Source organism: Diabrotica virgifera, chromosome 3 (assembly GCF_917563875.1).
Source record: "Diabrotica virgifera virgifera chromosome 3, PGI_DIABVI_V3a".
In the NCBI taxonomy this organism is placed as follows: domain Eukaryota; kingdom Metazoa; phylum Arthropoda; class Insecta; order Coleoptera; family Chrysomelidae; genus Diabrotica; species Diabrotica virgifera.
This window is the reverse complement of record NC_065445.1, coordinates 177,614,211-177,638,846: the sequence shown is the minus strand read 5'-3', so window position 1 is coordinate 177,638,846 and position 24,636 is coordinate 177,614,211. Positions and strand designations below refer to the sequence as shown.

The following is a 24,636-nucleotide window of genomic DNA, read 5'->3' as shown; positions in this document are numbered from 1 at the left end:
ATAAGAATGGCCAGAAGAAGCTAACCACTATTTTGAAGTCATTACACATGAAACAAATCAAGAAGTCACATATCAATAACTCTTATAAATAAATCCAACTAAGAAAATACTAGAGAACAAGTAAATCAATTTCTAAAGAAACTGCAGATTAAGAAAATGTTCCCTAGTTACTCACAGACAACAGGATGTTGATCCCGACTCTAATTTACATACAAACAAAAATAATGAGTTTCCAGGAAAGCTGATGTTCGAACACAATAATCCCTTGGTGTAGGCAAAAGCTACCATATTTTCATAGGACTGATCTTTAAGAAGTTACCATTATTATCAGAACAAACAAAATAGTAAAGCGAACGCATAATAAGTATACAATAAACAGACAAGTTTACACCTAAGTCTCTCCAGAATGATCATAAACTGAAAATTGAATAAGAATGCCTAGTGCATGATTAAAATGATGATTAAACATTCTATCATAAAGATTCAGCATCTGAACTAATTGAGGTATGGCTTGGAACTAGGCAACTGTGAGCAATGAAATCTGCTTCCTATCAGGTGCACAGTCGATAAGCAACAAGTCTCGAACCCACGTATTTGCATAGCCAAGCTAGGCAAACCACTTTCCTAAGAAATATTCAATATGATAATTAACGAAATGGTGTCATCGTGTTATCATAAATTTTATCTTAATCAACTTAACTACATATTTGACAAATGGTGTATAACTTTGGACTCTCACTGCATACTCAAATTTTATTTACCAAACAAATATCGCGATAACTTCTTTAGACCATAAGAAGCTAATGTATCAAGGAATCATACTAAGCATTTTAATAACTCTCCAGCAGAAACTAAAAATTAAACACAAAACTAAACCTATTTGGTAGATACACTAATCTACAAGTGATGACATATATAAGCATAATCACATACAAGGTGTTAACAGTTCCATACCAGTTCAATATTAAGCCCAACTAAGCTAAATCTCAATAATAAACTAATGACATCTCAGATACATAGAATATGGAAAGCTAGAAAGACTACTATAATAGATAAAACATAGAGTCCCTATCTGGTGACTAAAATCAAAATCCAATCGTTAACCTATTCATTGAACAATCGAGTATTTCTAAAATTTAGAAAGAGGAATTAACTTGATCAAACCTGTTAAGTTAATCTTCTTCTTCTGACGACGAAGATGCTAAGTCGTTGACAGTATTATCTGGTAGTAAGTCCTTTATGTGAAATCGACCAAGTTTCCTGTTGGACGAACTATCTTTTAATTCATATATTAAAGGAGAGATTACTTTACTGACAACACATGGGACATATTTCTGACAAAATTTGGCAGAAATAGCATCACCTTTACTTGACTTAACAAAATTACGTTTTAATACCCGATCACCAACAAAGAATCGCAAATCTCTTTTCCTCAAATTGTATTGACTCTGTGACTTAAGGTAAGAAGATTTTAACTTCTTCCTGATGTCTGCAAATATTGGGGGCAAAGTCTTAACATCATCTAAACGATGAAGTTTCTCAGAGATCTGAGGGAGATTTGTGGAATTGTCTGAAATTAAACCAAAATAATCACCAGACAAAGCAATATTTCTACCAAAATTCAGATAAGCTGGAGAACATTGAGTAACTTCATGGACCGAATTTCTTATGGCTTGAGCTATGGAGTGGATATACTGGTCCCAAGCTCTGTGATCTGGATAGGTGTACGATCTAAGGGCTGTTACAATACTGCGGTTCACTCGCTCACTATGATTAGCTTGCGGATGGTATGCAGCATTATAAAAGATCTTCTGAACTTTGTACTTAGTTAGAAGATCCTTAAAGGCCTTAGACACAAATTGAGGACCATTGTCACAAGACACAATTTGGGGAACACCAAACAACAAAAAGACTTGTTCTTCCAAATATTTCACAATGGCAGGGACAGTAGCATTACGAAGAGGAAAAACTAGTGGAAATTTAGTAAAGTAGTCCACAACTACTAAACAATAGGTATAGCCATTGTAACTACGAGGATATGGTCCAATCAGATCCATGGATATCATCTGCCATGGGAAGTCAATGTTCCTAAAAGTACCCATTAATCCAGCTTGTGGCATAGTACTTGGCAAGTAGCACAAACTCTACATCTAGAAATATATTTCTTGATATAGGTGCACATGCCAGGCCAATAATATAATTCTGCTATCCTACTAAATGTTTTATAAGAACCAAAATGACCAGATGTCACATTATCATGAAATGTACGAAGAATTTCATCCCGGTTTGCTGTTGGGACAAAAATCTTCCAATCAGACATATTAGACAAAGCTTCCACTGAACTAACGACATGCTTATAAAGGATATTATTTTCTACTTTAAAATCAGGATACTGATCAGGTTCTTGGGTAACCTTTTCCACCATTTTCTGATACCATGCATCCGGAACTAAAGTGGATAAGTCAAGAAGATTGACATCAAATGTTCGAGACAAAGCATCAGCTACTACAACACCATTTGCTTTACGATGGACGATATTATAATCAAAGGCTGACAACTTACAAATCCATCGAGACAAACGTTGGGAGGGGTTACGCATAGAATGCATCCACAATAATGAACTGTGGTCAGTAATAAGGGTGCACTTACGACCTTCCAAATAGTAACGGAAAGCCTCCAAGCCATGAATAATAGCAAGGAGTTCACGCTCTGTAGTGGAGTAATTTTTCTGAGCCTTATTAAGCTTCTTACTAGTATAGGCTATGGGGTGTTCAGAACCATCTTTCATCTGAAAGAGTACACCACCTGAAGCGGTATTTGAACAATCTGTCATGAGATAGAAGTGTTCATTGAAATCAGGTGAAGTCATGACAGGAGCACTGGTAAGAGCTTCTTTAATGCGATGAAAAGCATCATCAGCTTCAGGAGTCCAGGTGATAGTCTGGCCCTTTTTCCTATTCTTAAGGAGGTCAGTAAGGGGTGATAATAAAGTAGAATAAGAAGGCACAAATCGACCATAGTAACCACACATGCCCAAGATCCTACGTAATTGTGTAGTAGTTTTAGGAATGGGGAAGTCCTTAATAGCGGTTACTTTATCAGGGTCTGTTCTCAAACCTTGATGATCAACAACATATCCTAGAAATTTCAAATTAGGACGACAAAAATTACATTTCTCTAAATTAACAGTGAGATTAGCCTCTTTAAGGCGTGAAAATAACTTCTCCAATATTTCAATATCTGAAGAAAAATCCGGAATAACAACTATAATGTCATCTAAATAATAAAATACGAATGGTTCGAGTTGGGGACCAATAACCAAGTCCATTAAACGACACATTGTTTGCGGAGCTGAAACGAGACCGAAAGGCATTGTGACAAATTGAAATAACCCTTTACCACTGACAGCAAAAGCAGTATACTTCTTACTCTCTTCGCTTAATGGAATTTGTAAGAAGGCTTTGGATAAATCGATCGAAGAGATATATTTGGCATTCTGAAGTTTGCTCAGAATTATATCTATCCGAGGGATGGGATAAGCATCTCGATTAGTAGTGATACTATTAAGTTTGCGACCATCGAAGCATACTCGGAATGATTCATCCTTCTTCTTTGTCATCCATAACGGCGAACAATATGAAGAATTTGAATGTTCGATAATGTTTAGAGAGAGCATCGAATCAATTTCTTTACCCAAATCTGCTTGCCATGCCTGAGGTATGGGATATTGATATTGTCTAAACGGAGTTGAAGTGTTCACTTCGATAGTATGAGATATTAAATGTGTACGGCCTAATTTATCTTTGGAAGAGATAGAAGAAAATTTAGAGATAATATTCTCTAACTGGGTTTGTTCTAAGCTAGACAAACTAGAGAACTCACGAATGGCACTTACAGTTGCGACATTAAAGGAAGATATAAACAACGAAAAATCTGAACAGTTTAATGTACTATTAAATGCATTTAAGAAATCCATGCCAAGAATTATAGAATTTTTAATTGAAGGGATAACATAAAATGTAATCATTTTCCGAATATTGGCAACTACGATTTCTGTGTCAAATTTACCTGTAATTGACTGGATAGCACCATCCGCAGTAGAGACTTGCAGAGAAGAAATAGGCATAACATTAATATCCGTGTTTTCTAACAATTTCAGCGAATTCGAACCTATTAAAGAAATGTTAGAACCACTATCTAATAGAGCTAAACAAGATTGTCCTAAAATTTCAATTTCAAGATAAGGTCGGTTATCATTATGTTTCCTAACTAATAACGAATTTATATAAAAAATCCAAAATATCTGATTTATTTTCAAAATTATCTGGTATTAACATAGACATATTATTATTATTTACAAACGTACAACCTGGTATAGAATTTGGAACTGTTTCCTTGTCTTGATTATGCTTATTACTAAAATTCCAGTTTAAGACTGGAGGGGATAATCTACGATCAAGCGAACCGCACGAGTCAACTGAAGTGTTACTAACAATTAATTTTTCCCTGATTTCGGTTTGCGTGCTGGTCTCCGGTTGGAAGTGTTTCTTCCTTCCTGAGAGGTGTTCGAGCTGCTGGCGGGTATTGGACCTGAAGCTTCGTCTACAGCTGCGGTCATGTTCCCTGATGGTGCTGCTGTTTGAGGAACGCTCAGGGTACGAGCCTCTACATGCTCGTTTCCCAAACACTTAAAACAGTTACGTTTTAATGTGTTGTCTCTACCACAACCGTGGCAAAAAATCCGCGTTTGGGGTCTGGTACAATCACGAAATGCGTGATTAGCTTCCCGACAATTCCAGCAAGAAAAAGAAGAAGTAGTCACAGACACATTCGGTGTATGGGGTCTAGATTGCCAAGAACGATTTCTTGAGGGTTGAGAATTAAAACCCAACAGGACCAGAATTGAATTGCGAAGTGGTAGGGGAATTAAGAGACCAAGATAGAGTTTCCTCTAAGCGTTTACATTTTTCTGTGAGGTCTTCTATACTGGCATATCAACCAGTGCTAATTGGGCATGGTAAAAAGGTAGCAAACATTTTAGAATTATTTTGATTTTCGAACTATCCGTTAAAGGAGTGTCTAATCGACTACACATGCCTAACACAGTATTGATAAACATGGTCACTGATTCTCCAGGGTTCTGCTTGTGGTTCTTGATCTCGTCTAAGAGATCAGTCTGGAAAGAATACGGCAGAAAGTCAGATTTCAGTTTCTGAGCCAAATCAGTTCAAGTGGTAAAGCTACCACGGTTGTTCATAAACCACGTAAAAGCATGGCCAGTAAATAATTCTGCAGAAGCTGAAAAAAGATCCTCTTCACTCACGCCTCTTGAAACACGGAGACATTCTACCCTATCCAAAAATGAAATAACTTTGTCATAGTGGCCTTCACCAGAAAACGAAACTCCCCACTTATGTACCTGCACAGGCTTGGGATGTAACAAGGAATTAGAGGCTTGAACCGAAGAAACAGGAGTGGAGGTGGCTAAAGGATTTACGCGAGAATCAAGTTCACCTTCTAAACTGAGAATCCTAATGGACATAGAGCGTTTGTAAAGTTGTTGCTCCTCATCTGAGCAACATAATAAGTGGACACGACCAGAGATATGAGCAAGACGTGAAATGTATCTAGAATACATGCTATCATGGACAGTCCCTCTAAAATTATTTATCTTTTGCGTAAGATCCTCTAGTGTCTCATTTATTCCCTGTTGTTGTTCCAGGAAAGGAATAGCTGCAGCTGAAATTTGGCGGAAACTCCTATTTCCTTGCTCCTGTTTAAGAGCACCACGCAATAGACTGCGTTTTCTATCACATTTAGCGGCTTCCTCAACCTCTATTTCCCTTATCCTCAACTCATAATCTAACTCCTTAACTAACAAATGTTCTGGCTGAAAGGTACACATGGTGATAGGGAAAGAATTAGTAACAATAAACCCAACCCAACAACGACAAACCGAACCCACCCCAACAAACTAACGACCCAATTAACCGACAAACTACTAAACAAGCTGCTCAACCGACGAGCTGCTAAACTATCGACCTAACAAACCGACAAACCAAATATAACCGAGATATATATTTGGGGTAGATATTTAAAATAATTTAAGTAAATGTTTAAACGAAAATGTATATAAAAAAAATTTTATAAATTATATATAGGTATTGGTAAGCAAAAATTTAGCTAACTGTAGTATATTGTGGCTGCACCTAAATCAAAAATAGTAATGTACCTAGATATCAAAAAAAAATAAATCCTTCAAAATTTTTCAAAATAAATATCCAGGTATCACCAAAAATGATCAAACCGAAATGTCAACCAATATACCTGTTCAAATATTATCCTACTCAAGATTTACGATTATTATTTTAAATAAAATAAAATAGTACCAATACAGCAACACAAGTGCACTAGTTTATTTATTTTTTTCAAGTAACGTACAAAAGAACAAACATATATCTCTATATAACTCTAAACTATACAACTATGAACCAGATGGATACTTACTAGAAAAGTTTTCAACAAAAGCAACCAAAATAAAAGAAGATAATATATACTGTCTTATTGCGAAGTCGGGTACCACGTTGGCAAGCGTCAATTGTTGCGAAAATGAGGGTAGGGCAGCGGTAGAGCATGAGACTCTTAATCTCAGGGTCGTGGGTTCGTGCTCCACGTTGGGCGCCAATTGTTGCGAAAACTGCGGTTTTGTTGTGGCAGAATAGATATAGCTTCAAAGGGGTAGTTACTTAGTTATGGAAGTTTCCTGAAACTAGGCTAGCTGGATGTTTAAGAGACTTGATAAGTGGGACTCAGGAGAGGGTTGGCCGAATTTGCACACCCGAAATAAGACAATATCTAATGAAGTACTGAAATGTTATAGGAAATAAATTAGCAATAAGAAGGGATGAAAAGAAAGTTAAACTACTGACCGAGAAGATATTACAGAGAACGTATATGGGCGCCTGGGAAGGATTAACTTAATTCTTTCCCAAGTGACTTGTAATGCTGTACCTAACTAAGACTATTAAAGTGGTAGGATAATAAAACATATAAGTATGTACAACCAACCAGTTTAATGGAAAAAAAATTACCTATAACCCCTACTAACTGACGTACTAGGCTAGTACGCTCCTGTCTATAACCTATATATTACAGTATAAAAATGGATTGAATTTATTATACCAAGACAATTAGTTGATTTGAATATGCATGTACACAAACTTATTATTAAAGAGTATTACAACATTGGTTGACCATTTCGTATCTGATCAGAATGACGAACCGGACAATACTTACGAATGAAATAAATACTATTAAAGAGATGAGGTAATAACCTTACGATAGTGTGCACATTATCTTACCAGGTAGGTTATGATCTCCGGACTATTTTAAATAAAGATACAATAATGAAAATGACCTAAAATTTGTTGAAAAGAAAATATTTAATATGATAAAGTGAATTGATTTTAGAAGAGTTGAATTTACATGATTTTTAAGGTTATCTATGTTATTAAAAATATTAAAGTTGAAAAAAAATATTAGGCAAAAGGATTGTAAATGTAAATTTTAACAATAAAAACCTGTCGCTTCTACTAAATGCAGTACTGTGGCTTCTCCAAACTCCAGTAGTTGATACGGGGAGAGCCAAGTAAGGTATCTTCCGGTTTTCCCTACCTTAGGGGAAGTACTTCTCACCAACCAGAAGGTATGAAGATGAGGTGCGACAAGGAGCTACTTCCTAGCACCGGGAAAACTATATATTTTCCAAAAAAAAATAAACCAAAACTAAACTCCATCCAATGTCCAAAAACCCAAAATGATTGTCTATTCCATTTCAAAACTTGTTTGGGTGACTTAATCTTGGTTTCCACCAGTGGCTAAAAACAAAACCTTTGATCAGCTGATTGCCTTGAACACACAAGAACAGGCCTAGGCAAAAAGGTGTACCACCTTATCAGAACTTGACAGAGAAAAAATCTAAGTAAAAAATTAAGCTTGATGTACTTGCTTGAAATGTCAGTGACCTTGATTGTCCTTGACTGGAAAAAGCCTTTTTAAACGAATATAAGGAAGTATTTGAACACGTAAATATGAATCTGGTAATCAAGATTACTTTAAGGAGTTATATAAATGAGAGAATAAGAATGGTCATTGATTCCAAACTGATTTTGAACTGGGAGTATATAGTTAGAAAGAATTCTTTTCTCTGTAGAAAAAAATAAGTGCGATGGTATTGAAATATTGCAAATCTGATGATTGAAGAATAACAATTCATTTAAAGATAATATATGTGAGATATTGAGAATGAATAAAAGGGTTATTTTTTTTTAATGAAAAACATTTCTTCAATACATACCCATTACTCTTAAAAAAAAGGTGTTGGAACACAAAAACTCTTCCTTTCAAACACTTAACCAAAACAAAACAACTCCTTCTCGCGTAAATTAATATTCTATTTAAAACATTTCAACCAAAATTTTATATTCTCCGTAATGGCCACTGGTGTGAGGTCTTGCTTCCACAAAAGCCGAGATTGAAGTGACGATCCGGTCCCTCTACAATGACTATCACGTCAGCCGGAAGCCGTATCGACACACAAACCAACTTCTAGGTTCTGAATTCCCCAAAGTTACCAACTTTGTCGTCGATCAACAGCAACTTTCAATACAAGTGTCTGTAACGTTGGTTGCTTACCTAGTGAGAGTGTTCCAAATATTTTGTAATGCTTATTATAAAGTGACGATACGTATCACGCATCGTTACAACCTCATAACTTAATAATCTGGAGTCAAAAAAGCTTAAATATTAAAGACAAAAATATTATGCGATAGAATAACCGTTGACCTACCCAAAACGGACGCATATGACCCGTAATAGAAATTCGCAATTAATGAAATCGATTCATCTTTGAAATATAAATAAACGTATAGTACCAGTTTTCGAATTTCTAAATACATTTTTTTTGAAATTTTTTTTTGGAAATTCAAAAAAAGAAAAATTTTCAAATCGATTTTTCTAGAAAACGGTGTATCCTATCGACTTAAAATAAGAGTACCTTTTAGTTTTAGAATACTCCACAATTTAGTAATCCCGAGTAAAAATGCTTAAAAATTAAAGATAAAAAGGTTATGCGATAAAATAACTGTTGCCCTACCCAAAACGGACGCCTATGACCGATACTAAAAATTCTAAATGCATGGAATCGATTTATCTCTGGAAGATAAATATGTATACCAATTTTCGTTTTTCTGAATAGAAGCGTTTTGGAGATATTTAAGAATAACTAGTTACAAGACTCTCTAAGAGCTCTAGCTCGCTTAGGAAGCATTTTCGGACTAGATGAATTGGGTTAAAATATCTTAAAATTATCTGAGGAATCTTCTGTCTTCGTTTGTCGGTAGAGTTTCTGGACACCCTGTATTTATATAATCTGGAAGTTTCACCATTTCAAAGTGCTTATTTTTGAAGAAAAAAAAAATGATTTTAAATAAAAAATAATAATTTAAAATTTTGAAGGAAATGCCTTTTTTTCAAAGTTTTTCCCAAGAATATATTTTCAATAAAATACATACTTATTTTTTGAGTTATTTGGGAAAAACCGTCTAAAAACGTGATTTTTTTGTTGAATAATGAACATATTCACTGGCAAATAACTCGAAAATTAATATTGACTTCAGTTACAGAAAAACTCAACTTTATAGTTACTTACAATTCGTCAGTTTATCCACTTCCGGACTTATTTTGAACGTATATTTTTTCACTCCCGTGAAGAGGTGGTACTCCCCTACTAGGGCAAAGGCACACGTCGACACAATATTTACCATTTTCTTCTTTGACATCTTAGCTATGTGTATACCAAATTTCATGTTAATTCAAGCTGATAAGTTTCAGAGGTTTTGCAATATTTTACCGTGAGTGAATGGAGTAATAGTTCAGTTTAATGAGGAAACTAACGGTTCGTATACTTAGGGGATCAAAGTAATAATAACTGCTATTTTTATATCTCCTACGATTGATAAATTTTCAATTTTACAAGATCATAAAATATTACTAATACCCCAGGCTGTGGGTGAAAAATAGGTCGATTTCAGGATATAATTCAGGAATTTTTGCAACCTATCAGGTGTTGTAAAGGACGATGCCAGGAATAACTTCTACTAAAATGTAACCAAAAATATTGTGCGCTTTTCTTTCTATTCCGATTTTCATTTGTTAAATTTGCAATTTTTAATGATTTTTAATTTTGCAGCTTAGGATATTGATTTTAGAGAAAAACTTTTTAATAGAAAGTTGCAGTAAATTAAAAAACCTACAATCTGAGGTATGGTAAGTTTAATTTCGTTAATTGGTTATTGCAAAACAGCCTGCGAAAAGTCCAAAATGGCCGTTTTTTACAATTGCAATATTTATTGTACGAATAATTTTTTTTATTTTTTAAAGCTTTAAAATGAAGATCTTTCAATTCCAAACATAAAAAAAATTGTAAAGCCAGATTAATGAATTTGTTGCTTAGATATTATAAATTGTTTATCCCAAGAGGTCAAATGTCGAAGGCTATAACTTTTTGAAAAAAAATCATAGAGAGTTGGTGAAACATCTAATCTCCTTCCAAAGAGTTATATTTTCATATTCTGATGTAAATAAATGCGTAAAACATTTTTAAACCTCTAATTTTCGGGTTTGAAAATAAGGGGGCAAATTTCGTTATAAACAATTAGAGCTGAAGCGGCCCTGTACATCCTATGAGTTTTTAACTTACAGATTATTGTTGCTGAAGATGAAACGAAGATTTATAAAAAAATAAAAGTTTGTACGACCAACTGAAGCCGAGATAATTTTTGGGTTTGAAAATAAGGGGGCAAATTTCGTTAAAAACATTTAGAGCTGAAGCGGCCCTGTACATCCTATGAGTTTCTAACTTAAAGATTATTGTTGCTGAAGACAAAACGAAGGTTTATAAAAAAATAAAAATTTTCTACAACCAACTGAAGCCGAGATCATTTTTTTTTTTCTTAAGTCGTAGTGCCGTTATTTATAACAATTAAGAAATTATTTTACAGTCATTGACTAAAGAAAAACTTATATTATCTTAAAATAAAAATTATTATAAAATATAATTAGGTACATTTAATTATTAAAAACTATTTTTAAAATCGGTGCTTTTGCGAGCGGCCGAATTTTGCAAATCGCCCGGCTCGCTTCAAATCCGCGCGGTCGGAAAATTTTTACGTAACTTGTATTAAATTTTGACAGAAAACAATTTAATAATATTACCATTATAATATACAGTCTATTTACCACTGTATTTGTTTTTCTTGAAAAACTTGAAAAAATAATATTACAAAAATGATACATATACAGGGTGTTTGGTAAAGAATGGGCCATAGCTTAGCCTCAGGTTCCTGAGGTTAAAATAGGCCGATTTAAGCTAACTTACCTTAGTACAAAGTTTATAATTACCGAGATACAGGGTGTCAAAGTTAAACATTTTTTTATTTATTATTGAATATTTCCTGACAGGTATTAGATAACAAAATGAAATTTGGTATGTGGGGGCTTTTTGGGTCGAGAAAACTAAATTCCCTACCAAAAATTATGTATTGCCCAGAGGGAGCCACATACGCTTTTCAGCACTCATTTATTACGTTCAATTTTTTTTATCCCTCACTATGTATAATTTTGACATTACAATTTTTATTCTCCTATTAGTTTGACTTAAAAAAGGTATACTTCTTTCATCTCCCTAAACTCAACCGTTTTCGAGATAAACGCATTTTAAATCTGCGATACACCATCATTTTTAGCATAATATCATTGTAGTTACACCCGAAAAATAACTTAAAACCATAAAATTATCCAAAAATGTAGGTATCGCAAATTTTTTCAAATGGAATTTGCGATGCAATGACGTAAATTTAAGAACTGGCACAATTATTATGGTTTTAAGTTATTTTTCGGGTGGAACTACAATGATATTATGCTAAAAATGATGGTGTATCGCAGATTTAAAATGCGTTTATCTCGAAAACGGTTGAGTTTAGGGAGATGAAGAAAGTATACCTTTTTTAAGTAAAATTAATAGGAGAATAAAAATTCTAATGTCAAAATTATACAGAGTGAGGGATAAAAAAAATTGAACGTAATAAATGAGTGCTGAAAGACGTATGTGGCGCCCTCTGGGCAATACATAATTTTTGGTAGGAAATTTAGTTTTCTCGACCCAAAAAACCCCCACATACCAAATTTCATGTTTTTATCTCATACCTGTCAGGAAATATTCAATAATAAATAAAAAAAAAGTTTCACTTTGACACCCTGTATCTCGGTTATTATAAACTTTGTACTAAGGTAAGTTAGCTTAAATCGGCCTATTTTAACCTCAGGAACCTGAGGTTACGCTATGGCCCATTCTTTACCAAACACCCTGTATATGAAATATATAACTATATTTTTAATTCTTTCATTGTTATATAAATATAATAATAATAATGTTACTTCTTACTATAATATACAACATAAAACTTTTTCTTCTTGTAGTGACTATTCTTTTTGGATTTCACATAATATAAAAGTTTATCAAGAAAGACAAATACAGTAGTACATAAATAGACTGTATAATATAATGGTAATATTATTAAATTGTTTTCTGTCAAAATTTAATACAAGCTACGTAAAAATTTTCCGAACGCGCGGATTTGAAGCGTGCCGGGCGATTTGCAAAATTCGGCCGCTTGCAAAAGCACCGATTTAAAAAATAATTTTTAATAATTCAATGTAATTATATTTTATAATAATTTTTATTTTAAGATAATATAAGTCTTTCTTTAGTCAATGACTGTAAAATAATTTCTTAATTGTTATAAATAAAGGCACTACGATTTAAGAAAAAAAAAAAACAATTATCTCGGCTTCAGTTAGTTGTAAAAAATTTTTATTTTTTTATAAATCTTCGTTTCGTCTTCAACAACAATAATCTGTAAGTTAGAAACTCATAGGATGTACAGGGTCGCTTCAGCTCTAAATGTTTATAACGAAAAATGCCCCCTTATTTTCAAAAACAAAAATTATCTCGGCTTCAGTTGGCGTTGAATTTTTTTATTTTATTATAAATCTTCGTTTCATCTTCAGAAACAAATCTGTAAGTTAAAAACTCATAGGATGTACAGGGCCGCTTCAGCTCTAAATGTTTTTAACGAAATTTGCCCCCTTATTTTCAAACCGAAAAATTAGAGGTTCAAAAATGTTTTAAGCATTTATTTACATCAGAATATGAAAATATAACTCTTTAGAAGGAGACTGGATGTTTCACCAACTCTCTACGATTTTTTTTTTCAAAAAGTTATAGCCTTCGACATTTGACCTCTTGGGATAAACAATTTATAATATCTAAGCAACAAATTCGTTAATCTGGCTTTACAATTTTTTTTGTGTTTGGAATTGAAAGATCTTCATTTTAAAGCTTAAAAAAAATTATTTGTACAATAAATAATGCAATTGTAAAAAACGGCCATTTTGGACCTTTCCCAGGCTGTTTTGCAATAACCAATTAACGAAATTAAGCTTACCATAGCTCAAATTGTAGGTTTTTTAATTTACTACAACTTTCTATTAAAAAGTTTTTCTCTAAAATCAATATCCTAAGCTGCAAAATTAAAAATCATTAAAAATTGCAAATTTAACAAATGAAAATCGCAATAGAAAAAAAGCGCACAATATTTTTGGTTACATTTTAGTAGAAGTTATTCCTGGCATTGTCCTTTACAACACCTGATAGGTTTCAAAAATTCCTGAATTATATAACGTTTTTTCACCCACAGCCTGGGGTATAATATTTCCGGTAATTTCGGTATTGTCAATGTTTTTTTGGGCGCCTGCCGGCGCCGGCGGCACGGCTCCTCTTCGCCCTTATGGACGGCGCGGCCCTGAGTACAGTGGTCTAGATATTTTTGTCTATCGTACGAGTGTGAGCGTATCTACCAAGAGGTGGGAGTACTGGAATGCTGGAGGGGATTTTATCATCACAGAGTACAGCGGCAGCGGTTATCATATTATGCTAGAAAGAGAAAGCTAAGCGCCGGTAGAATGAGATGGATAGACCACCGATGAACTGCTCCGCGTTTCTCTATTTTTCGTACCTTGCCTAATCTATGTATTATTATACCTATGCCTATAATAGAAGATTTTTATTTCGTAAAATTTCTTCATTTTCTTTTGATTCACGGTAAAATCACACACTTTAGGTGATCTGTGGGTAAAATTGGAAGTCAAATTGTGTTTTGTACCGTAAACCATACATTTTGTACACGTAAAATATGACCTTGAAGAACTTCGTGAATTTCTTCATGAATTTATTGTTTATGAAGCGAGTATTCGCTATTCGCTGACTGTGATCCGATGGCATGATTTGAGTTTCCACTAGACTTGTGTTATGGACGGATTTTACGGGCTGTGATTGGTCGTATTCAAATCAAGGACATTTAGGAATCTTGAATGAATCTGCTCTCTCTCGTTTGTTGCAGTTTTAATAAGGTTATACATATTTACATTTTAAATTTGTAAAGTTATAGTTCTTCTACAATAAATATTATAATACATATAAATATATTTATAAATGTAAAGTTAATATTTTTCAGAGTATTTACGTACATACTTTGTATGCTGTTTTTTATTAAGTACTTATAGTTTTCTCCGATCTACATTCAGCAAAAATTATATAACTAGGGGGTAGTAATGTTATAAGAAAATTAAACACTATAATTTATACTTATAAAAGAGATAATATTATATTTATTTGTGTCTTAAAAATGTATGATTAACTTTCAGACTTATTTGATCTGATGTACTAAATTGGCTCGGAGACTGTAACAAAGTATTAACATATAAAAGTTTAAGAGTTGTAAGAACTTCAGAAGGAAATTTTAATACGAGAGTGGCTATTCCCCTGCCTAAACTGCAATACATATTTAATTTAATTAAATGAATTGCCATAAAATAAACAGTCGTACTAACTTTTATGATGGAATTAAGGGTAGGTATAGAGAAAAAAAACAAATAGAACGTTTTTTAAATTGTTTATTAGTGAGCTGTTCTTTAGATCATATATAAGGTCGATCATATAGCATCTTATATGCATCTGCTAGCACCAATTTATTAAAGAAAATAAATGTAACGATCAATTGCTGAATTCAATTGATTGTTTGTCTAGATGCCATGAGATCCACTCCTGTTGAAGCGTTATTTGGAGAAGCCATTGAATTACCACCACAGTTTAGAAGAACCTATCTGAGTGACAAATTCTTAATAAAAATTCTTCTTTCTCGAAACTCCTTATGCCCCTCAGGGGTGTCGGAGGTCTTTTCATCCTCTATTCATCTCTTCCGTTTCTTGCGGTCCTTTGCTAACTCTTTCATTTGTTTATCTGTTTTCCTTCCCAATTTCTATAATCTGATCGATCCACCTTTTTCTTGACCTCCATTTTCTTCTTTTACCATACCTTTTTGATTCCATCACCTGCTTTGGTAGTCTTCCCTGGCCCATTCAGTTAATGTGTCCATACCAATTTAATTTCTTTTTTGGATCTTCGTTATTATCGATTGCTGTTTTAGCCTTTGTCTAATATTCTCATTTCTTATTCTGTCCAATTTTGTTTTTCCTGCTGTTTTTCTCAACTGCTTCATCTCTGCTGCGCTTATTGTACTGTCTATTTTTGCATTGTTTACCCATGTTGCACTTGCATAATATTAAAGTTGGTACGTATATTGCATTGTATACCTTTAGTTTTATTTCTTCCTTTCCAAATATTGTTTTATTTAGTGCATAGTAGATCTTATTTGCTTTTTTCGCCCTGTATGAGATTTCTTTGTCTAACTTTCCATTTTCCATCCTCTGATATTATTACTCCCAGGTATTCAAACGTCGAGATTGTTTCCATTATTTCATTTTTGCGACTAAATAACGTTTGGTTTATTTCTTCCACCTCATTAATTTTTGCATTTTTTCTTTATCGTCTGCTATTATTTCTAGGTGATCTGCATATAGTAATCCTTCAATTTTCACTGGTTACTAAATTCCTATACCCTATTGTTGACTGTTTGCCTTGACCTTCTTTTAGCACTCTTCATTACTCGATCCATTACTAATATGAATGAAACTGGGCTGAGACTATCCCCTTGTTTTATTCCTCTTCTTAGGTTTATTATTGGCGATCTGTTTCCGTTTATTTGTACTTTAGCCAGTACATTTCTATATACATACTTTTATATGTACTTTTTGCCACGCTTATTATCTTTTGTGGGCTTTGCAGGTCTTCCATTACTGACCATATTATTTCTCTATTTATAGAATCAAAAGCAGCTTTAATATCTATAATCGTAATATATAAGTGTTGTCTTTACAACACAAAAATTCCTACCCATCACTATTAACTGCTCAAATCAACTTAATCTTTCACTAAAAAAAATAATTGTTGGAAATAATGGGAGTGTATACTAAACTCATAAAATTTTGTGGAATTTATTTCTATAAAATATTTTTATTTTGTACAATAAATACTTTTCTCATCTGTTATCAATACATTATAAAAGTGTAAATAAATAATTATTGATTGGTGTATGTTATGTTATTTATGCCTGTTTACTGTTAATAATAATATTGGCTACAATTAGTTATGTTTGGTTATGTAGTCTTTTCCAGTTACGTCTAGCAACCTAACTTCTCAAAAAAAATTACCAACGTCACTATATAGACAGTAGTTGTGTCTCAGTTTCGCAAATAGACTTTACCTTTTCATACTTGATTGTTTCACTGTAATTCTTAAAAATGCCTGACAGTTAACATGTTTAGATGACGGATTTTTTGTCTTTGATGAAGGCAAATTAGTCTGAGTATTGTGATGGCATCGATAGTCTTTCTGTAATAAAAAAAATCTATTTAATATCTTACAATATATGAATATATGTTTTGAACTTTAAATCAAAATGAATACAAAATTTGTTGCTTAGCAAAATACTTAAAAATTCTCTCCAATGTTAATTATTCATCCCTACAAAATATAAAACCCACAAAGTTAGAAAGTGAATATATTAACATCAATATTTACCTTGAAAACACAAGCTTCATAGAATCATTTGGATAAGTTCTCAGAACTCTAAAATTTACTTTACTAACATTTTCATATTCTTTTTGACAATTTTGAGAATCTTCTTGTGTTGTTATATTAGCTCAAATCACTGCATTAAATGCGACATCCTTTCCATTTATTTCGGAAAAATTAACCACCTTATACTCAAATGAGTCTGGGAGGAAGCTTTAAAAATTTACAAAATATAGGAAGCAAACAGAAAGTAATTTGTTTTTTTTATAAATATTACTATATTCTGTAAACGTTCCATCCAACTTTTGCTGGAAATAATATGGCTGTTTAAAAATGAATACAATAAACAAGTATAAACGTATAAAATAGTCTCAAAATCCAAGATTAATAACTAAAATTATCAATATTTTTCTTTTGTATAAACATAAACACACTGCATAAACAAAAACAAACGAGAAAACAGGGTTACGGTTGTTGACGTATTTCTTTTAAATGTCATCAAATATGTTATTGATTTGAATACGACCAATCACAGCCCGTAAAATCCGTCCATAACACAAGTCTACTGGAAACTCAAATCATGCGATCCGATGAGTAGAGGGGATTTGACAGTTTTCGCCAGCGCTGTTAGTGGCCGTTTTGTGCATTGAATTTGAACAATTTTACAAGAAAAGTAAAACCGCGAGAGAGCGCTACCGACAAAACTAACAGGGTATTTTTATATCAATGCTCACAGCCCAAGGTTCATAGATAGGGATGCAATAATCTATTAAATTAAAATTGTTTGAATTATATTACTGCCTTAGGAGTATCATATTTTAAATGTTTTGCAATAATTTGTTTGTCTAGTTTGTTTCATAGATGCGATTATTAAAAAAAAATTAAGCTCCATTATCAAATTTTTAAATTCAATAATAAATAATCCTTGAATTAATTCATTTAATTTCATAAAATTAAAATTTAATTGTTGTTCATGGTTGTGTTGTGTGTTGCATATGTAATGTGTATGAGATTTTAAATGGTTCGTTCTTCATGGCGCTATTGCTGGTATGTTCTTGTTTTTAACGCCTTCTTTTAGTATAGGGCTTTTCATCGATTGTCATTTGTTTCGAGCTTCTGTCATGTGTCACATAATATTAATATATCTACGTCATACGTCTTTGGTTTGTGATGGTTTGTGTCAAGGTATCTACCAATAACGTATGACGTAGATATATTAATATTATGTGACACATGACATAAGCTAGAAACAAATGGCTGTGAATGAAAAGCCCTATTGGTAATCAATGCATTCTGTTGATGGGTTTGCTACACATTTTTCTTCGTTGAGTCGGATGAGGGCTGCTTCTTTAACTTTGCCGTTTTTCATATCTTTTTCTTTCATTAATTGATGCATCTTTCCATTGTTCTATTTGCTCTTTGTCCCAGGCATGTTTGCATATATGGGATTTCTCGGGATCCCTGTTCTTGATGTATATTTCAGGCTCGTTTACTGTGACACTTGATAGTTTTGCAGTTGCTCCCATGATACTATAGGTTTGTTCCAACACGACCGAGAACCGTCACGAAACGGTAATGCTCCTGCGCAGTAAACAAAATCCGTTCCAACAAAAATATGTTCGTCATCGGATCGTCCTTCCCACTGTTCCAACAAGAATTGTGATCTTTCGGTGACGGTTTCGTGATGATCATTTCAGTAATCGGGCAAATGCATAATGTGCTGGTTGGACTGACTTGGGCACTAGGACTTAATTCTTTAAAGTTTTTGAGCCTTTGATCGACTAAAAGCACACAAGCTGTCACCAATAAAAATGACAAATATATGATTACCGTCATGGGACGATAACTGGGCGATACAATTACGAACATGCGCACAACAAACGGTACAAGTAGTTTCGTGACGGTTTCTGGACCGTCCAAAAGTTCATGTTGGAACAAACCTTATAAATAACACGTTATTTATAGTATCATGGTTTTTCCCACGTAGAAATTGATGCATTCACAGGATATTTTGTAGATGAAGTTTTTGGATCTTTCTTGTGTATTGTTGGGTTTGGTTTTGGACAGGATGGATCTCAGAGTGTTGATTGTTTTAAGAGAAACTGCAAGACGACTAACTGTCAGGGCAAACGAGCATGAATAAACATACATCATGAACAGACATTTCGAGAGATCCGAGATATGCAAACATGCCTGTGATTAGGACCAAAGAGTACAATAGAAAGAGGCATCAATCATCATGGTTTTAGATCTTTCTTCTGTATTGTTGGGTTTGGTTTTTAGAGTGTCGGTTGTTCTGGGAGAAACTGCAAGACCACCAAGTGCCAGGGCAACCGAACATGAAACATACATCAAGGACAGAGATTTCGAGAAATCCTAGGTATGGAAACATGCCTGGGAAAAGAAGCACCGAGTACAATGGCAATATGTATCAATAATCATAAAAGAAACAGATATGAAAAAAAAAACTCAAAAAAGCATCCCTCATCCTACTCAACGAAGAAAAACGTGTAGCGAATCCATCAACAGAATGCAGTAGGTTTTGGTTGCGAATACTAAAAGAAAAAGTCAAAGACAAGAATACACCAACAATAGCAAAATGAAGAACGAACTATTGAATATCTCATATTCAATACACAACACAACCATAAACAAAAATAAAATTTTAATTGAATCGGTCATTTCAAAAAGTACATAAGTCCACAATTTTCAGACACTAACTTTTTGAGCGGAATCGATTCCTCTTAGATAAATTCACGTTGTCTGTATAGAAAAACAACACCAGTCTGTACAGAATATGTCGAAATACTCTACAACCAAAATTGAAGGTCTGTGCAAGAACAACACGAGTCCAGAACGTATGCTTTTTGATGTTAATATTTTTAAACATACATAATTATGGACTCATGCACTTTTTGAAATGACCGATTCAATTATATTAAATGAATTAATTCAAGGATTATTATTCGATTTAAAAGTTTTATCATGGAATTTAATTTTTAAGTATTAATTTTTTAATAATCACATCTATAATACAGACTAGGTATACAAAAAATTAACACAAAAAATACAGTAGAATATTTGATACTCCTAGGGCGGTAATATCATTTTAAACAATTTTTTTTCCAACCACAGATGGCTGATTCATAAAATTGAGACCAAAATTTCATTTATAAATTCTTCCCAAAATTTATCAGATTTTTCTTTTATTTTTTGGGAACGATTTCCGCAGTAAAGATCGAAACGTCAAAACATTAGTTAACAAAAAATGAATTTTCGTACTTCCGGGCCTAAAGTGACAACTTCACTCCCTTGTGACAGGTACTAAAGTGTCACATTTAATCCCTCCGGGATTAAATATTGACGAAACTCCCGGAACGATTAAATCACAAACAAACGAATTTAAGGGATATTTTATTGAAAAATATAATTAATTAGAATGGTAATTAACGTTAATATTCAAATTAATATTGTGACAGTTCGTCATATTGACCAGTCTTTCCTGGGTTAATGCAGCAGGTAACTGACGAGTAACAGATAGGTCCTTTTCATATTGAACTGGTGTTTGTTTCGAAGATCCTGCGGAAACAGGAAGCGAGAATGAGGACTGTGGCATAACTATAGTGGACGAATCGGCGACTTGACCAAATATTTTATCTGAAATTTTTTGTTTATTTTTAATAGACGATTCAATATATCCCTCGGCCACGTTGGAGGATTTCCATCCTCCATGTCTCTTCAGCACGTCTATTGTTGCTCCCGAATCAGCTAACAAAGACGCAGATGTGCGTCTAAAACAATGTCCCGTATAAGACGTCGCATTTTCTAATTTCAAGAAAGCTGCTATTTGCCGTGGAATTGTACCAAACATGTTTTTTCCTACTACTCGCGTAGTACATTCTTTGTTGATGTATTGAACAAAAAATTTTGAATGAGTTGTCCCTGTCTTTCGCAATGCCACATATTTCCGAAATATCGCCACAAAACTGATGGCACTGTTTTCTGAATTTTTGATCACAAAATTTCGGTCAATTTTATTTTTGGTGTTTCTAATCGCAATTAGGAAGGAATCGCCCAAATCTCTCACATCGTCGATTTCTAAATCAACCAACTCTTTTCCACGACAAGCTCCCGCAACGCCCAAAATAAGTGCAACCTACAAAAAAATTGATTTCTTAAAATTTCTGAATATAAACAAATTTCCAAATTTACCTTAAGCATTAAATATTTATCATCCGGAGCCTCCCGTAAGAACTGATCTACCTGCTCAGACGTGAGAATTCTTGACTTCTTTGGCTTAAATCCCTCATTTCTTCTCTTCAAAAAAGCTAATAATTTTGGAAATTTACTTATATCAATATCTTCTCTAATGTTAATAACCGATTTCAGCATTGAGTAATGTGCCCAGAGAGTTGAGGCACAAACCGCTTTTGATTTATCATCGAAGTAGACTAACAGCGCATTTTCAGTAGGTTGTCTCACATTTTTTAAGCGGCACCACTTTTTAAAAGCATCGTACTGCTGCTCGTATAGTTTTCTAGATTTCGGTGGTAACAATTCTTCACCTACTTCGGCTGCTCTTTTATCAATATCAGATACACCTTCTTCACTCATGATACCAATAATTATCAATAACAATGTTTCTTTACAATGACACTAGTAATGACAATGTTTCTAAATTATAACTGTCACAACGCAATGTTACTATGGTAACTTATTTTAAAGACAGTTTATTAAATGAGTTGAAGAGAGAAAAAACTGATTGAAATTATTGAAATAATTAATAAAATCATACCGGAAGTACGAAAAGTATCGTATATACCTTGCGACTGAAGTACATTTAATCCTTCAGGTAAATTATGGCCCTCCCTGCGGTCGGGCCATAAACTTTACCTTCAGGATTAAATGTACTACTTCAGTCCCGCGGTATATAATGTACTATTTCATTACAACAATAATTGTAGCTAAATGCCATATAAACATAAAAGTATGTATACGTATGCGCTCCGCACGGCGTGCGCGCCGCTCGCTTGCCGCAAACGGGGCGCCGTTTGTGCGTCTCTTGAAAATACATACTAATCTAACAAATATGCTGCGCGTGAGCGGAACGCATATGTATATACAGGGTGATTGATTAGTAGGGTAAAGCTCAATAGCTCCGCTATAGTAATAGATAGCAATAAAAGTTAATAACAAAAATTTTAGCCACCTTTGAGCTTCACATTACAAAATTAGTTAGAATGTTACAGGATGTTAGATAACACAGTGGCAGACCAAACTTATGTTTTTTTTAAATCGAACACCCTATATTTTATTTCAAATTCGAAATCCTGTTAACTTCTCCATCACAAAAATATAAAGGTTTGTTATGTTATACAGGGTATTTACAAAGTTATAAGCAATTTTATATGAAAATCGTAACAAGTTCAACTCCCTGTATAAATAAAAATAAGCAAAACAACAATGGTTTATTAATGCCATATTTTTTAACGTATGGTCAAAATTTTCAAGAATGGTCGATATTGCTAATTTTCTTTATATCAAATACAGGGTGAGTCAAAACGCAAGTACATTATTTTCTCAGTAATTTTAAATGGAACACCCTGTATTTTATATCACTATTGAAAAGTACCATTACCGTACTTTAATTTTTAGATTATGTCTAAATTTATTAGTTTTCGAGATATTTTCATTTTTCAATGGACCAGTAGCGTGGCCACCCAAATCACCAGAATTTAATAAACTGGACTGATTTTTTTGGGGTTACGTTAATAATGAAGTTTATAAAATACCTCTAACAACAAGGGATGAGATGAAAAATAGAATACAAAGTGTATTTCGATGTGTTAATTTACAAATGCTCCGTAGAATAAGTAGCTCATTCAATGATCGTTTTTAGGCGTACATAAATGTGTTAGGAGATAATTTTGAACACCTTATGTAATTAAATATTAAAAATATTTTATTAAAAGTAGCTTCTAATTTTTTCAAACATGTTTTGGAAAATGTATTAAGTATATACTGATAAATTATGTTTCGTTCTTTATTTGTTACATTGTTACATTTACATACAAAAGTATTGTTTAATTGTCTTCACAAAATATTGTATTTTGTGTTTGTGTGTTTTTTTGTAAAATTTATTACTAATTTTCTTTGTTTATTTGTTGCATATACATAAAAAGATAGTTTTTAATTATTTCAAAAATTTTGCATGTAGTGGTTGTGTTTTTGTTTGTAAAATGTATTACTAATAAATTATTTTTATTTCTTTATTTGCTACAGTGTTACATTGATTACCGGATTGATATAATCGATAATCTTTAATTGTCAATTCAGTCACGGCTTACTTAAAATTTAGATAAATTTAAACACCTAAAATAATTTGCTTTGGAAAATGAAAATATCTCGAAAACTAATAAATTTGGTTATAGGGAATGTTATATAAAAATTAAAGTACGTTAATGTTACTTTTTAATAATGATATAAAATACAGGGTGTTCCATTTAACATTACTGAGAAAATAATGTACTTGCGTTTTGACTCACCCTGTATTTGATATAAAAAAATTAGCAATATCAATAATTCTTAAAAATTTTGACAATAAATAAAAAAATATGGCATTATTAAACCATTGCTGTTGTGCTTATTTTTATTTATACAGGGAGTTGAACTTGTTACGATTTTCATACAAAATTGGTTATAACTTTGTAAATACCCTGTATAACATTGCAAACCTTCATATTTTTGTGATGGAGATGTTATCAGGATTTCGAATATAAAATAAAATATAGGGTGTTCTATTTAAAAAAACATAAGTTAGGTCTGCCACTGTGTTATCGAACAACCTGTAACATTCTAACTAATTTTGTAATGTGAAGCTCAAAGGTGACTAAAATTTTTGTTATTAACTTTTATTGCTATCTATTACTATAGCAGAGCTATTGAGCTTTACCCTACTAATCAATCACCCTGTATACCTTAATAATTAAGTTATACTATTTCATTTTCGCTTTTTTACCTCAATTATTTTAACTAAAACAATTCCTTTTATTTTAGGGAAACTATAGTTTAAAGAATTATGTATTCAACAGTGAATATACGCAGCCTAATTCAATGCCAATAGAGGGAACAATGCTGTACAGAACAATTTTTCAAGATATAAAAACAAAAGGAATCTTCTTCTGTATAGAAGCTGTCATTTACCATTCTAAAATTTAAAGTCATAATAATATAGTAGGCTGTTAGATTTTATCTTTCGATAATAAAAACGCGATAATATGCTTTGTATTACATTTTATTCAATATTTATATATTCGTCATTTTTTCTTCAAATATTGTTAGTCCTTTATTTACACCCAAAGCTGAGACAAAAGATGAAAGTAATGAGAAGGCAGAAAGAGAGGAATAAGAGGTGGAATATCGAAAAATTGAAGGAAGCAAAAGAGATACAAAAGTACGGAGATGAAATAGGTAAAAGAATTGCCGCACTGAATAAGGAAAGAGATGATATCGAAGAAATATGGGGTGATATTAAAAAAGCAATT

The 24,636-nt window shown here is 32.8% G+C and overlaps 1 protein-coding gene across 1 annotated transcript in view; it reads left to right on the top strand.

Annotated features, from left to right (window-relative positions):
• Nucleotides 1–24,370, top strand: part of LOC126882225 (uncharacterized) — a 73,938-nt gene extending 49,568 nt beyond the window's left edge. Inside the window, exon 4 of the mRNA XM_050647036.1 lies at nucleotides 24,149–24,370. Within this exon, the coding sequence (XP_050502993.1) occupies nucleotides 24,149–24,310 (162 nt within the window). The 3' untranslated portion in view covers nucleotides 24,311–24,370. The remainder of the gene's footprint in view (nucleotides 1–24,148) is intronic.
• Nucleotides 24,371–24,636: the final 266 nt, after the last annotated feature.